General features: G+C 40.8%; 1 protein-coding gene across 6 annotated transcripts in view; it reads right to left on the bottom strand.

Moving 5' to 3' along the window:
• The window catches only part of PROSER1 (proline and serine rich 1), a 42,178-nt gene that overhangs the window by 12,381 nt on the left and 14,100 nt on the right, over window positions 1-15,697 (bottom strand). For 3 of the 6 annotated variants that reach the window (XM_064270207.1, XM_023551364.2, XM_023551365.2), the window contains 5 exons: window positions 14,052-14,162; window positions 13,357-13,425; window positions 12,459-12,542; window positions 10,982-11,060; window positions 10,162-10,257 (listed from right to left, as the gene is read on the bottom strand). In XM_064270207.1, the coding sequence (XP_064126277.1) occupies window positions 10,162-10,257; window positions 10,982-11,060; window positions 12,459-12,542; window positions 13,357-13,425; window positions 14,052-14,162 (439 nt within the window). Of the gene's footprint in view, window positions 1-10,161; window positions 10,258-10,981; window positions 11,061-12,458; window positions 12,543-13,356; window positions 13,426-14,051; window positions 14,163-15,531; window positions 15,610-15,697 lie in introns of all 6 variants that reach the window. The other 3 variants (XM_064270208.1, XM_003412635.4, XM_023551367.2) reach the window with 2 other exon arrangements.

Below are 15,697 nucleotides of genomic sequence, written 5' to 3'. Positions count from 1 at the left end.
CTTCTGAATCTGGCTTGAATTTCTCACAGCTCCCTGTTGACGTACTGCTGCAACAATTTTTTTTTTAATAATTTTTATTGTGCTTTAAGTGAAACTTTACAAATCAAGTTAGTCTCTCATACAAAAACTTATATACACCTTGCTACACACTCCCAATTACTCTCCCCCAATGATACAGCCCACTCCCTCCTTCCACTCTCTCTTTTCCTGTCCATTTCGCCAGCTTCTAACCCCCTCCACCCTCTCATCTCCCCTCCAGGCAGGAGATGCCAACATAGTCTCAAGTGCCCACCTGATCCAGGAATCTCACTCCTCACCAGCATCCCTCTCCAACCCATTGTCTAGTCCAATCCCTGTCTGAAGAGTTGGCTTCGGGAATGGTTGTTGTCCTGGGCCAACAGAAGGTCTGGGGGCCATGACCACTGGGGTCCCTCTAGTCTCAGTCAGACCATTAAGTCTGGTCATTTTATGACAATTTGGGGTCTGTATCCCACTGCTCTCCTGCTCCCTCAGGGGTTCTCTGTTGTGTTCCCTGTCACGGCAGTCATCGGTTGTAGCCAGGCACCATCTAGTTCTTCTGGTCTCAGGATGATGTAGTCTCTGGTTCACATGGCCCCTTCTGTCTCTTGGGCTCATAATTACTTTGTGTCCTTGGTGTTCTTTGTTCTCCTTTGATCCAGGTGGGTTGAGACTCATTGATGCATCTTAGATGGCCGCTTGCTAGCATTTAAGACCCCAGACACCGCTCTCCAAAGTGGGATGCAGAATGTTTTGTTAATAGATTATGCCAATTGACTTAGATGTCCCCTGAAACCATGGTCCCCAAACCCCTGCCCCTGCTACGCTGGCCTTCAAAGCATTCAGTTTATTCAGGAAACTGCTTTGCTTTTGGTTTAGTCCAGTTCTGCTGACCTCACCTGTATTGTGTGTTGGCTTTCCCTTCACCTGAAGTAGCTCTTATCTACTATCTAATTAGTGAATACCCCTTTCCTGCCCTCCCTCCCTCCCCCGTCTCGTAACCACAAAAGAATGTTTTCTTCTCAGTTTAACTGTTTCTCGAGTTTTTATAATAGTGGTCTTATACAATATTTGTCCTTTTGCAACTAATTTCACTCAGCATAATGCCTTCCAGGTTCCTCCATGTTATGAAATCTTTCACGGATTCCTCACTGTTCATTATCGATGCATAGTATTCCATTGTGTGAACATACCATAATTTATTTATCCATTCATCCGTTGATGGGCACCTTGGTTGCTTCCATCTTTTTGCTATTGTAAACAGTGCTGCAATAAACTGCAACCATTTTTGAATTATCTTCAGCAGAATTGTACTTGAATGTGATATCGATATAGTTCGGTAATTTCCACATTCAGTTGGATTACACCTTTCTTTGAAATGGGCACAAATATGGGTTTTTTCCAGTTGGTTGACCAGGTAGCTGTCTTCCAAGTATCTTGGTATAGAGGAATGAGAGCTTACAGTGATGCATGTCTGCTGAAACATCTCGATTGGTATGCCGTAATTCCTGAAGCCTTGTTTTCTGCCGATGCCTTCAGTGCAGCTTTGACTTCTTTCTTCAGTACTATCGGTTCTTGATCACACGTTACCTCTTGAAATGGCTGAATGTCAACCAATTATTTTTGGTACAATGACTCTGTGTTTCTTTCATTTTCTTTTGACGCTTCCTGTGTCATTCAATATCTTGCCCATAGAATCCTTCATTACTGTAACTTGAGGCCTGAACTTTTTCTTCAGTTCTTTCAGCTTGAGAAATGTCAAGAATATTCTTCTCTTTTCGTTTTCTAACTCCAGGTCTTTGCACATATCATTATAATACTATAGTTTGTCTTCTTGAGGCACCCTTTGAAATCTTCCGTTCGGCTCTCTTACTCCATCCTTTCTCCATTCACTTTAGCTACAAGTTTCAGAGTCTCTTCTGACATCTATTTTGATCTTTTCTTCTTTCCTGCCTGTTTAATGACCTTTTGCTTTCTTTATGTATGATGTCCTTGATGGCATCCCACAGCTTGTCTGGTCTTCAGTCATTAGTGTTAAATGCATCAAATCTATTCTTCAGATGTCTCTAAATTCAGATGGGATATATTCAAGGTCATACTTTGGTTCTCATGGACTTCTTTTAATTTTCTTCAACTTGAACTTGCAATATGAGCAATTGATGATGGTCTGTTCCACAGTGGGCCCCTGGCCTTATTCTGACTGATGATATTAACCTTTTCCATTGCCTCTTTCCACAGACGTAGTGGATTTGATTCCTGACTATTCCATCCAGTGAGGTCCGTGTGCATAGTTGCCGTTTATGTTGCTGAAAAAACATATTTGCAATGAATAAGTTGTTGGTCTTACAAAATTTTATCCCGTGACCTCCAGCGCCATTTCTATCACCAATGCCAGATTTTCCAACTACTGATATTTCTTGTTTCTACCTTTCCCATTCCAATTACCAGTAATTATCAATGCACCTTGATTGCTTGGCTTGATCAATTTCACATTGTAGAAGTTGGTAAAAATCTTCAATTTCTTCATCCTTGGCCTTAGTGGTTGGTGCATAAATTGTATAATAAAAAAAACCAAACCCGCTTTCGAGTCAATTCTGACTCATAGCAAACCTATAGGACAGAGTAGAGCTGCCCCATAGGGTTTCCAAATTGAATAGTTGTGTTAATTGGTCTTCCTTGTAGGCATATAGATATTTTCCTATCACTGACAGCATTGTACTTCAGGATAGATCTTGAAATGTTCTTTTTGATGATGAATGGGACACTATTCCTCTTCAATTTGTCATTCCCAGCATAGCAGACCATATGATTTTCTCATTCAAAATGGCCTATACCAGTCCAATTCAGCCCACTAATGCTTACGATATAAATCTTTATGCGTTTATTTCATCATTTAATTTTTGACAACTGCCAATTTTCCTAGAGTCATACTTTGTATATTCCACATTTTGATTAGTAGTGTTTGCAGCTGTTTTTTCTTTCTTCATTTTGAGTTGTGCCACATCAGCAAATGAAGGTCCTGAAAGCTTGACTCCATCCACCTCATTAAAGTCAACTCTACTTTGAAGAGGCAGCTCTCCCCTAATCGTATTTTCACTGCCTTCCAACCCGAGGGGCTCCAGCACTACATCAGACGACAATTCTAATGCTATTCATAAGGTTTTCACTGGCCAATTTTTTTAGAAGTAGGTCACCAGGTCCTTCTTCCTAATCTGTCTTAGTCTGGGAGCTCTGCTGAAAACTGTCCACCACAGGTGACCCTGCTGGTATTTGAAATACTGGTGGCACAGCTTCCAGCATCACATCAACAGGCAAGCCACAGCAGTATGACAAACTGATACATGAGGGAGCGGGTCTACTATCGTAAGCCAAGTGGATCACCCAAACAAACAGAAAGAAATCTGCATCTGCCCACTTGCTGTACTCAGCTCTGGAAAAGGTCCTATGCCAGGGGCTGTCAAGAACTAGCCTATCCCCGGATACCCTTTTAACTCAGTACTGAAGTCGCTCCTAAGGTTCACCCTTCAGCCAAAGACTAGACAGGCTCATAAAATAATAATACATGTAGCTCAACCACGCATATGAGGCTAAATGGTCACACCAGCCCAGGGGCAAGGACAAGACGGCAGGAGTGGATAGGAAAGTTAGACGCATGCAAATGAGGAACCCAAGGTTGAGAAGGGAAGACTGTTGACATGTCGTGGGTTTTACAACCAATATCACAAAACAGTATGTGTGCTATTTAGTGAGAAACTAATTTACTGTCGATTCAATGGCCCTGGGAATTTACTCTGTAAACATTCATCTGAAGCACACACACACACACACAAAGAACGACTACCACAGTTGAGGCTGACTTGAAGCCTGTGAGACCAGAGACCCACAACCTAAAACACACTCCCTCCCACCCCCACCACCAGACAGAAGGACCTGTCTAACTAGCCCATTAGCCAGTGTAACCATGGGGGAAAATTACTGCCAAAGAAACCAACATTGTGATAGGCATAAGGGGCAAAGGGAACTCACAACCCCTGGCATGGTGAGCAAAGAAAGATCATGGATCATTTAAGGAACTCAGTAGCTTGACCAAGGAACAAAAAGTAAACAACTAAAACAGATGGTGCCTATCAGTGGCGATTCAATGAAAGAAAGAAAAAGAGCTTTGAAAACATAGTGAAAGTTAAAAACATACACACACAAATACCATAGTAAGTATAAAAGCTAACAAGCTTTAGATATAAAACCCATTTCTGAAATCTGAAGATAAAGCATATTTTCTTTGTAATCTTCCAAGAAAGATACCAAATTACTAATTAAGAAAAAAAAATTGCTGAAATTGGGTTTCTCATCTGTCATGGATTGAATTATGTCCCCCCAAAAATGTGTGTATCAATTGGGTTGTCCGTGATGCCTGGTATTGTGTGATTTTCCTATATGTTGTAAATCCTGCCTCTATGATGTTAATGAGGCAGGATGGGTGGCAGCTGGATTGGTGAAGCATGACTCAACCTATAGGATTGGATTGTGTCTTCAGGCAATCTCTTGAGATAGAAGTGAGCAGAGAGACAGGGGGACCTCATACCACCAAGAAAGCAGTGCCAAGAGCAGAGCACATCCTTTGGACCTGGGGTTCCTGGACAAAGAAGCTCCTAGTGTTGGGGAAGACTGACGAGAAGGCTGACAGAGAGAGAAAGCCTTCCTCTGGAGATGACACCCTGAATTTGGACTTTTAGCCTACTTTACTGTGAAGAAATAAATTTCTCTTTGTTAAAGCCATCCACTGTGGTATTTCTGTTATAGCAGCACTAGATGACTAAGACATCATCTATAATCTTACATATGTATCCTTGCTGATTTAACTACTTAAAGGCATTTTTCTATCAAAAGGAAATTAGAACAAGCATATCAGGGCAGGAAATCAAAGAAGAGAACATGAGTCATGAGTTCGGAAGATTGCTAAACGTCCAGAAGTGAAAATGTATAGTATTTCAACAAAATCCATAAATTGATGAAAAAGGGGAGGGTATGTGGAAGTTAGTGGAAAGTAGTTTTTAGTTTCTGTATATTGTCAACCATTAAAAATATGAAGGTCATCAACAGCAAAATTAAGAAAATGTCTAAGTTTGAGTGTGGGCAAGGAGAGAGTTGTTAAAAAAAAAATAAAAGGCAATTTGACTAATCCAATTAAACAAAAGTAAGGAAAAGGAAAAACTGGGATAAAGGAACAACAATGAACATAAAAATAAAATGAAAGGATTAAGAGTAAATGTTTAATTCTTGTGATTATAGATGATTTTCATTAAAAGTCTCTCCGAATGGTTTAAAAATTGAATTCCAGCCATATGTAATCTACAAACCAATCAACCTATTAAATAAACAAACAAAACCTAAAAAATAACAATAAAAAATGGAAAATAAAGGTACTGGCAAAATACTTTCTGTAGAATGAAAACAAAAAGGAGTTAAGCCTGTTAAAAACTTGTTGTCATCCAGCCGATTTCGACTCACAGCAATCCTACAGGACAGAGTAGAACTGCTCCACAGGGTTTCCAAGAAGCGCCTGGTGGATTCAAACTGCCAACCTTTTGGTTAGCAGCTGTAGCTCTTAACCACTATGCCAGCAGGGCTAACCGTAAAAACCGTAACCATTGCCATCGAGTCAATTCCGACTCATAGCAACCCTACAGGACAGAGTAGAAGTGCCCCATAGAGTTTCCAAGGAGCACCTGGTAGATTTGAACTGCTGACCTTTTGGTTAGCAGCCATAGCACTCAACCACTACTCCACCAGGGTTTCCAGGGTATGGATCATATTAATACCTGATCGCCCATTGCCATGGAGTTGATTCCAACTGACAGCAACCCTACAGGACAGAGAACTGCCCCATAAAGTTTCCAAGGACCACCCGGTAAATCTGAACTGCTGACCTCTTGGTTTGCGCCTGTAGCTCTTAATCACTATGCAAATAACTGATAGGGCCTATGAACAAGGAATACTTCTATAGCAAAAGTATAGCTCAGATAATATTATTTTATACCCTGACTTTCAAAGCAGAAAAAAAAAATTAGAATAGAAACTTTACAAATGGCCAGGTAAAAAATAAATAAAAATCAATACTTGTTCTCTATTTTAATACATACCTAGAAATGAGATATTCCATTTATAATTGTAATTAAAAAAAAGCCTCTAAAATCCCTAATGATGAACTTAAAGCACAGAACTTGCATGAAGAAAACTTTAGCATCTTCTCGAAAGACATAAAGCAGCCCTGAGGAAGAAAAATACTACCACTTGGCATGACAGCAAGACACATACCACTGAATGATAACGCTTCATGTCGTGAAAATGTCAATTCTCCCAAAATTACTACATAACTCTGTATGCATAAAATCAACCGTTATTTTTAATTACATAAAATGATCTTAAAGTTAATATGCAAGAATACACTTCTAAGAATAATAAAAAAAATTTAAAAAGTGAGGGGGAGCTTGCCTTATGAAATAACAGAACATGCTATACTATACACCTGCTAATCAAATGAATATGGTATATTTGTAACATAAAACTAGGCTGGAACAGAATGAATCTAGAATTAGATCCGTGTGGGTATGTATGAAAAAAGAGAAGCGTAAGATAAACACAGTGTTTCAAGTCAGTGGGGAAAATTAGTAAGTGGCGCTGGCACGACTGATGACTATCTGGAAAAGAAATGAAGATGAACCTTCACTTCGTCTGCTGTATGTATATAAACTGCAGACAGAGTAAGGATTTTACAAGACCCAGAATATCTGGACTAGCCAGGGATGTGAAAACTTCAACCAAGATAAGTAAACCTGGTTCCAGCTTTTGTTTCATAGCCTCTATCTGCCTACCCCAAAAGGTAAAACTAATGGCAAAAGGTCCCATAAACAGGGGCAAGGAATAAAATGGTACATTTTGGAAACAATGTTTTGTAGCCCTCCTCTGTCACTGTGGTACGCTGCGAACAGTCGCTGAATCTACTCTGGAGAGTTAAAGGGAATGCGTTTCTGGGAAGGCCAGAAGAAAACAAAGTTCTATTGTAGCCCACACATTAACAAAACAGATGGCAAGCGGATGGAAAAGCCACACTTCAACACATGCGATTATTTTCATACTGTTTGGGGTAGGGACAGGTTTACTAAGTAAGACACAAAACTCGGAAACATGCAATAAATAATAACTGATCCAAATAAAAATTACACTTTTGTAAAAGACGAAAATGAAGTTAAATTAGCATATTAGATTAAAACCAAAAAAACCCACTGCCGTAGAGTCGATTCTGACTCATAGTTACCCTATAGGACAGAGTAGAACTGTCTGGTAGAGTTTCCAAGGAGCGCCTGGCGGATTCGAACTGCCAACCTTTTGGTTAGCAGCTGTAGCTCTTAACCACTACGCCACCAGGGTTTCCGAGTAGCAAAGGTTAAAAGGCAGATGATCTTCCATCCTGAAAAGACGTGAAGAGACCGTACTCTCATCAACTCTCATCGGCAGGGCTGTAAACTGCCGTAGCCTTTTCGGAAAACAGTCCAGCAATACGTGAAAAATATTTAAACTTCCTATCTCATGTTCCCAATACCAAGACCAAACTCCTTGCGGTCGAGTTGATTCCCACCCATTGAGACCCTAAAGTACAGAGTAGCACTGCCCCGTAGGGTTTCCAAGCAGCACCTTGTAGATTTAAACTGCCGACGTAGCTCTTAATCACTAGGCCACCAGGGTTTCCCAACAGACCCACAGCAAAAAGTTGGACTGGGAAGGCTGGGGAGAGTTCTAGCTCCTCATACTACCTTCTTGCAAGCTTTTCCCCACAGCAGGAGTAATTTCACCAAGTACTGACATTCATAAATCAATTATACTTCTCCATGGCTTGTCACAGACTACTTACTGCTCATTAGACATGGTTCCTATCTCTACAACCTGCCCATGTTCACACATGTGGGCCAAGGTGGTCTAGTGGAGCGTTTACACCATTAAAAGTGAATGCGGAGACAACCGTGCCAACCAGCAGCAGAGAGCTCAAGCTACAGAGGGATTCCAGCCCCCTCCCCACCTCTGCCAGGCACTAGTTCTCCCACCCAACCCACCCACAGGGTCTTACCTTCCAATCTGCGTGTGATAAACTGGCCTTGGGCAGGGTATCCTTTGCTACCCTTCACCTCCACACACATACATTCATTAATCCCGTTTCTCTCCTACAGCTCCTTTGCTGAGTCACACAAGCATCTGCCCCACTGTCCAAAGATTCTCAATAAAGGTTTGGAGGTAGAACGCCCCTGGGGACTCTTGAATCTGGAGTTAACGGAAAGCCTTGAGAAAAGGGTGATACTCTGATCCCTTTTGGGTTCTTTGTATGCTTAGTATTTGCTAATCTTGCTTAAAGATAAGAATTACCTGAAGTGTTTGTTAAAAATAAAGATACCAGGTACCACCTCTAATCCTCTAATCCCCAGGAATGGGGAACTAAGAATGTTCTTAACAAGTGTTCCAGGTAATTCAAATGCCAGATCACTGATGTTGCTGTGTGTTGTCGACTGAATTCCAACTCACAGCACCCCTACAGAACAATGTCAGACTACCCCACAGGGCTTCCTAGACTGTAATCTTTACTGGTGTTAGTAAAGAATACTGAATATACCATGGACTGCCAGAAGAACAAACAAATCGGTCTTGGAAGAAGTACAGCTTATTAGAAGCAATGATGGCGAGATTTCGTCTCATGTACTTTGGACATGTTATCAGGCGGGACCAGTCTCTGGAGGACATCATGCCTGTTGAAGTAGAGGGTCATCAAAAAAAAGGAAGACCCTCAACAAGATGGACTGACACAGTGGCTGCAACAAAGGCCCAAACACAGTAATGACTATGAGGATGGGACAGGACCAGGCAGTGTTTTGTTCCGTTGTACACAGTGTCACTGTGAGTCAGAACCCACTTGATGGTACCTAACAACAATACTCTTTAGGAGAACAGACTGCCAGGTCTTTTCTCCTGAGGAGCCACTGGTGAGTCCGAACTGCTTACTTCCTGGTTAATAGCAGGGCACTTGATCACTGTGCCACCAGGGCCCCTTTAGACTGCTGATAGCCCCGCAATTGTTACCTTGCCATTCCTCAGAGTAGAGCTGCCCCATAGGGTTTCCTAAGCTGAAACATTTATGGGAACAGGTCGCCAGGTCTTTTCTCCCACGGAACAGCGGATGAGTTTGAACTGCCAGCCTTTAGTTAGCAGTGGTGCATACATGGATTTCAGGGCCACTCACCTGGAACCCACATCTCATCTGAATAGGACCTTTTACATAGACTACTACCGTAGTCTCATGGTTGGTCCCTCTGATCCAATTTTTCATTCCATAATCTATTCAAAGCCAATTCCCCAGATTAATCATCTAAAAACTCAGATCAAGCCATGTCACTTCCCAGCTCCAAGCCTCTGATAGCTCCCTGTTTTCATTACCAGTCTATTCTTACCTGTTCTCTCCCCCTCAACTTAATTCAATTAAATGGCAGCTAAAAATAAATTTTTTTATTTTTTTTTTTTGTGTTACTGAGTCAACACACTTTACGGGTAGATGAGGTGGAAAGCTCACATCTACCTTAGTGGGCCTGGTTTGGATGCCCAACCTATAAGCATCCACAACACGTGAAGTATGTCACAGTGCTGATCATCCCATCTCATCACAAATCTAAGGTGCCGTTTGTGATAAACCACATCCTGATCTCAGAAGTGAAACTATGAAAAAATGGGCAACCTAGAATCAGCTACGTAGAATGTACTGAAATTGTCTTTTCTTTTCTTATGTGTATTTCTCAATAGACTACGAACTCTTTGCAAAAGGGAATTAGTTTTGCTCACTTTTGTATCCCCGGATACAGCACATAGTCACTGACTACATTACTGAATAATACTTTTAAAGTGAAATGTTATCCTGTGTTGCAAATGGGAAAACAGAAGTCCACCAAGATACATAAAGTGTCCCACGTTACCCAGGATTCACACTCAGCTCCCCCAGGCTCTGGAGGTTGAGCTCCCTCTGCTGGGAACCCACACCTCTCCCCTCCAGTTGCACATCTGTGTATGAGTGAGGAAGTTCCTTCTAGTACCATCATCTCATTACTTTACCTGTTCCTACTGGATTAGGAGTGTATGGTGGTGGAGGAGGGACGCCTGGAGCTATGACACTGGCTAATGGTACCAGACCTGCATTGTTATAAGCACCTGAAATAAAAACATCATAGAAAAAGAACACAGTTAGTATTATTCTGTGGCCAGGAGTTCAAACTATTAATGCAGCCATCTAATTCATCTTCAAAATTGTTACATGACAGGACTGCATTTTACACGGAGGTTTGTGAAGGTGTAAAAGGTTAGGTGAAAGTCACGTATAAAAATGACCCTTAAAAGTTTCATTGACACTACTCCACGAAAATCATGTGAAACTGAGACCAAACAGGAAAACTGGAGATTCCTATTTCTGACTGAATGCTCATTCCAGGTATAAAGTCACTGAGCTGCATGGCAGCAACACCAGCCGTACTTAAATTGTCTACCTTTCCTGCCAAGCACATATACCTGACTTTTCTAAGTCCAATGCATTAATGATGCCTCTGATTTGAATGCCAACTACCAAAAAGAGACCCAAGATGACTTCCTATTAATTTACCAAAGTGAAAACTAACAATAATCATTAAAAATAATTTATAATGGCAGATGTTTTGTTACCTATTCACCACAATAGAAAGAAGATCCCTGAACAAACTCTGTCTGCAGCACTGCCGCAGAAAGGACACTAGCAGCTGACTGTGGGAAAATCAAACTCGTCACGGTGTATTGCACAACTGCTTCAGATTCCCCAAGTACATATGCCAGCGTTTACTTTCAATTTAATAAATAAAAACAGCAAAAAATAGAAAAGAAAAAGAGAGAGAAAGGAACGTCTTACTTGGTGCAATGGTTGCATGTGGCCGACACGGAGGTATCGGATAAGGAACAGGTTTATGTGGATTGTATGTTGAAGGAGGCTAGGGGAAGGGGAAAGTACTACAGTTAGAAGAAAATCAAGTAAGCTGTCTCCTGGCAAAATAAAACACAAAGTTTCGCTTTCAAAATATTTAGTCCTAATAGGCTAAGAATGCCCCAAAGTATCAAATCTTAACAAGCACAAGTGAGAGAAAGTTCTTTGCTTTAATAAAGGCGATCCCTATTAAATTTCAACGGCAGATTCTGTCAAAGACAGCTGTGCAGGTGTTTATTTTTTATTTCAGTATCGTCCCTGATGAAGGGACAGGCCTTATCCTCACAGCAACCTCCTCTCTGACCCAGCCCAGGTTGATCCACGAATACTCATTCCTCTTATATTACACAGGAAATCTGCTCGGTTTTGGCATCTTCGTTACCCAAGAACCTCCCATGGCAACATCTTTCTAAACTCATTAGGAATTAATCCTGTCATTCCCATCCTCTTTTCACCTTCTGGAAGAAAAAGCATTGTTTGCTTTAGCATTTGGCATTTTGGGAACTCTGGTAGAATAGAGACTGGAATTGTTGTTTGCCGCTGACTCATGGCGACCCACGCACAACAGGATCAGACTGTTGTGATCTATAGTTTTCAATGGCTAATTTCTGGGAATAGATCACCAGGCCTTTCTTCCTAGTCTTAGTCAGGAAGCACCACTGAAGTCTGTCCAACATCGGAGCAGCACACAAGCCTCCACCGACGGATGCGTGATGGCTGTGCTTGAGGTGCACTGGCCGGGAAATCAAACTCGGGTCTCGCACAAGAAGGCAAGAACTCTACCGCTGAACTACCACTGCCCCCAGTCTGGGATCAGGAATTCAATTATTTCAGTCTTTTGAAATATCTATAAATCCAAAAATATTTTATCTAATAGTTGATGGAACTTATGCAAATAACAAAGGGCATCCAAAGAATTGGTCTTTATAGAATCTGATATCCAAATCTAAGCCAAGGGCGGCACTTTAACACTGAGAGAGAGAGCCCCTGCAGTGGGGGCAGGGCTCAGGCTCTTCCTAGCTCTCCTAACAATGGCCCTGTCTGAAGCGCTCACCTAGTGAAAGGACTAGGATGTCTGTGACTGTTTCTCACAGGAGTTCTTGTAATGTGGATAGTCGAGGACTGCAAGGTAGCCTCTGGTACTTCCACTCCAACCAACCTTCCACCCACAAGGCACTTGAATGTGGCTGCAGAAAAAACTTTAAAACTAAACATTTAACCTCAGATGGTCCCTAACATTTCTGACCAAGTGCACTATATTTCCCTAGACCACTCACTCTTACTCACCTAGGTTTTCTAGTACACTTTGAACTTTGCAAAGCAAAACCTAAATTTATGCTTTGAATAGACAGAAAAATTTAAGTAGGAGTTAAGACTTGTTTCATCATTTATTTTCTAAACATACTGGTTTGGACGGTCCAAGAATCCGTGCAGCTATTCCTTTGCCTTCACTGCTACATTCTTCACCATCTTTTTTCAAAGGGGTTCCCTATTAAAAAAAAAAAGACAAAGAAAAAAAAGTAATTCAGACCAAAAAAGAAAAAAGTAAAAACCAAAACCAACCAAACAACAACAATAAAACCACAGTGTTACACTGAAGTAAAGGACTTAAGTTAATAGGAGTTCAGAGACTTGGATTCTAGACCCAGTTCTGTCCCAGTTGGCACCATGACTGCTAACAAAGGGCTCAACCCTTATAAGCTACAGAACCTTCACAAAACTTACAGAGTTACACCTAAGTATATACGCAACACACAAAGCAAATAGTAGAAGGAGAGCATAAAGTATGTTCTAATTATTTTTTGTCTACAAAAAGAACATTTCCAACGGCATCACACGTATAATGTTTAAAGACTCAAGAGGGGTGCCTGTAACACAGTAGAAAGTAGATGAGAAAAATGGTATTCTCTGTAACCATTGTGATTGTTTATATTGTACAAGGGCAAATAAGACCTCATTAAACAGTGCTGTAATTAACAGACCAGAGTAAACTGACAGACGGCCACTGCGTGTCCCTGACTGGTTCACACTAGTATGGTAGCAATCTTCCAAGATGGCCCCGGTGATCCTCACCTCCTGTGCCCTTGAGTAGTCCCTTCCCACAATGCACAGGGCTGACCTGTGTAACATATAGGATACTGCAGAAATGATCATGTCATAAAAGATAGTGCAGTTGCCGCTTGCCCTCCTGGATCACTTGCTCTGGAGGAAGATGCTGCCATGCCATGAGGACATTCAAGCAGCCCTATGGGAAAGCCGGTGGTGAAGAACAAAGGCCCTGCCAACAGCCATGCCTACCTTACCTGGCATGTAAGGGAGTGACTCTGGAAGCATATTCTTGAGATCCAATCAAGCCTGCAGGTGACTGCAACCTCACGAGAAAGCCTGAGTCAGAACTACCCAGGTAAGCCATTCCCAGATTCCTGCCCCACAGAAACTATGTAAGGTAGTACATATTTACTGTTTTAATGTACTAAATTTTGGGATTATCTGTTACACAGCAATAGAGATATACCATTCTTTGTAAAAGTTATTTCACAAAGAGGTTTGAGGAAGGCTGGATGATATAAAAACAAGTTTCCTTCCTACATACCTGACTTCTCAGTGTCTACATTATGCAGTGTGATTCTCCAAGACTAGAACATCACATACAGAATTCCCCAAACTGTGAAACTGTCTAAGGAATGTTGAACATTTGAGAAATGCTGCTTTACTAATGTAAATCAGTGCTTCTAAAATGCCTGGAAAAGCAAAGTAAAACAAAAACCTTCCTCTTCTGTGTTTGGCTTATTTTCTTTAGATTTCACACAAATATTTTAATGAAGTTTAAATATGAACTTTCAATTAGTAGTGAACCTATGAATTAAGCTGCTGACATAATAAAATTCCTTTCTTTTGTGAAAGCTTCATCAACTGGCATTTTTAAAATACTAGAACTATGATAAATTTAATTCCTAGCCACAGGAAGTTTCACACATAGCCATAAAAATATGCTTACTGGAAAAATTCCATTTATGCGACTAGGTTTTCCTTTAGGATATGGATTTCCTGGAATTGTTCCACAAGAAGATATCATGGCATGAGGAGCTTTGCAGCCTCCCTTGAAAGCCTGTAATATAACAAACAAGACAGTGTAAAAAAAGTCAGGTATTATGTGTACTGAGAAGCCTGGCTAAGGAACATGAATTAAACAACATCACATTCAGTCTGTTCTTACACCATCCATACTTACTGTCCAGCTGTGAATGTGACCAAAATTAATCAGTAAAATCACTTTACGTAAGTGGGATTATTAAAATGGTCACGTCGTAATGTTGTTAACATTGCAACTCAACAACTATACAAGATTATCTTCACAACAAACTTTGTAAATTGTGTGCAGAAAAATCCATTTATTATTTAACCTGTATCATCTCTCCACCACCAAGAAATAACATCATCCAATTCATGCTATAGGAAAAGCAAGGAGGGCTCAGAGATGAAAGAGACATGGTCCCTGCTCTGAAGGAGTTTACAGCTTAATGGAGAAAACATAAACAACACAGGACACTGGGTGTCCAAAGAGTTGTGCTGTTGAAAAAACAAGAGCTATTTATCAAAGACAGTGCTAGACACAATGTAACATGCTTATAAGATACACTGAGGGAAGGGATTTTTACCTAGCTTGTTTATTATTACATCTGGCTTCTGAAAAGTAACACATACTGAGTTAGTGCTCAGTATTTATTAAACGAATAAAACGCACTATATCATGCAACGTACATTCCAATAAATCCATACCATGTTATAGGGATACACCCACTCCTCACTTATCAACATGGTTAAGTTCCAAAGACCAGGTTGTTATGTGAAAATTGGCACTATGCAGAAATGCAGGATGACCACATCAGATCACAAAATATTATGTGGGACGTATATGTCCCTCTGGACTCTGGGGTAGGGCTGATGGGATACATATGTCCCTCTGGACTTGGGGAGGGAGGTAGGACTGGTGGAAACGTATTGTCAGTGGACCAGTACCTTCCCAATAAACCCAAGAGGTGTAAAATGTAGGTGTGAACTGTATGTACCACTGGTCATGAAAGGGTTACTGCCAGACAGACGTCATTAACGGGCAAAATAGTCAGATAGTAGACTTTTTACTACTGTCGTAAATGTGAAATGTCAGATCAGAGATCAGATAAAGAAGGAGCAGGTGTGTTAAGTTATACATATACAGCTATATATGTATGTTTTATATTTGGTTATAGAACTATACTGGCTTTATATATTTCATTTATAACACATTTGCTTAGATACAGAAGCCAGCCCCCTACCAAACAACCCAAACCTTAATTTTTGGCTATTTTAAATAGTACCAGGTGAATATGTAGATTCTACTTATTTGTACGTTTCTACTTATTCCCTTAGAGTAAATTCCCAGAAGAAGAATTTTTGGCCTAAAAGGTATCAACATTTTAAGGACTCTTCAAGTTTACCTTTCTGAAAAGTTGTACTGATGAACACTGGCCAGAGGCCTAGTCCACAAAACACTCGAGTTTCCAGCCACAACAACCCTAGGAAACAACCACCTTAGGTGATCAAATCAAGACTTCTAGGCTTGGAAAGTTCTACTGCTCTTGTAAATTTTATATTAATAAACTA

Source organism: Loxodonta africana, chromosome 17 (assembly GCF_030014295.1).
Source record: "Loxodonta africana isolate mLoxAfr1 chromosome 17, mLoxAfr1.hap2, whole genome shotgun sequence".
NCBI lineage: Eukaryota > Metazoa > Chordata > Mammalia > Proboscidea > Elephantidae > Loxodonta > Loxodonta africana.
This window is presented reverse-complemented; position numbering and strand designations above follow the sequence as displayed.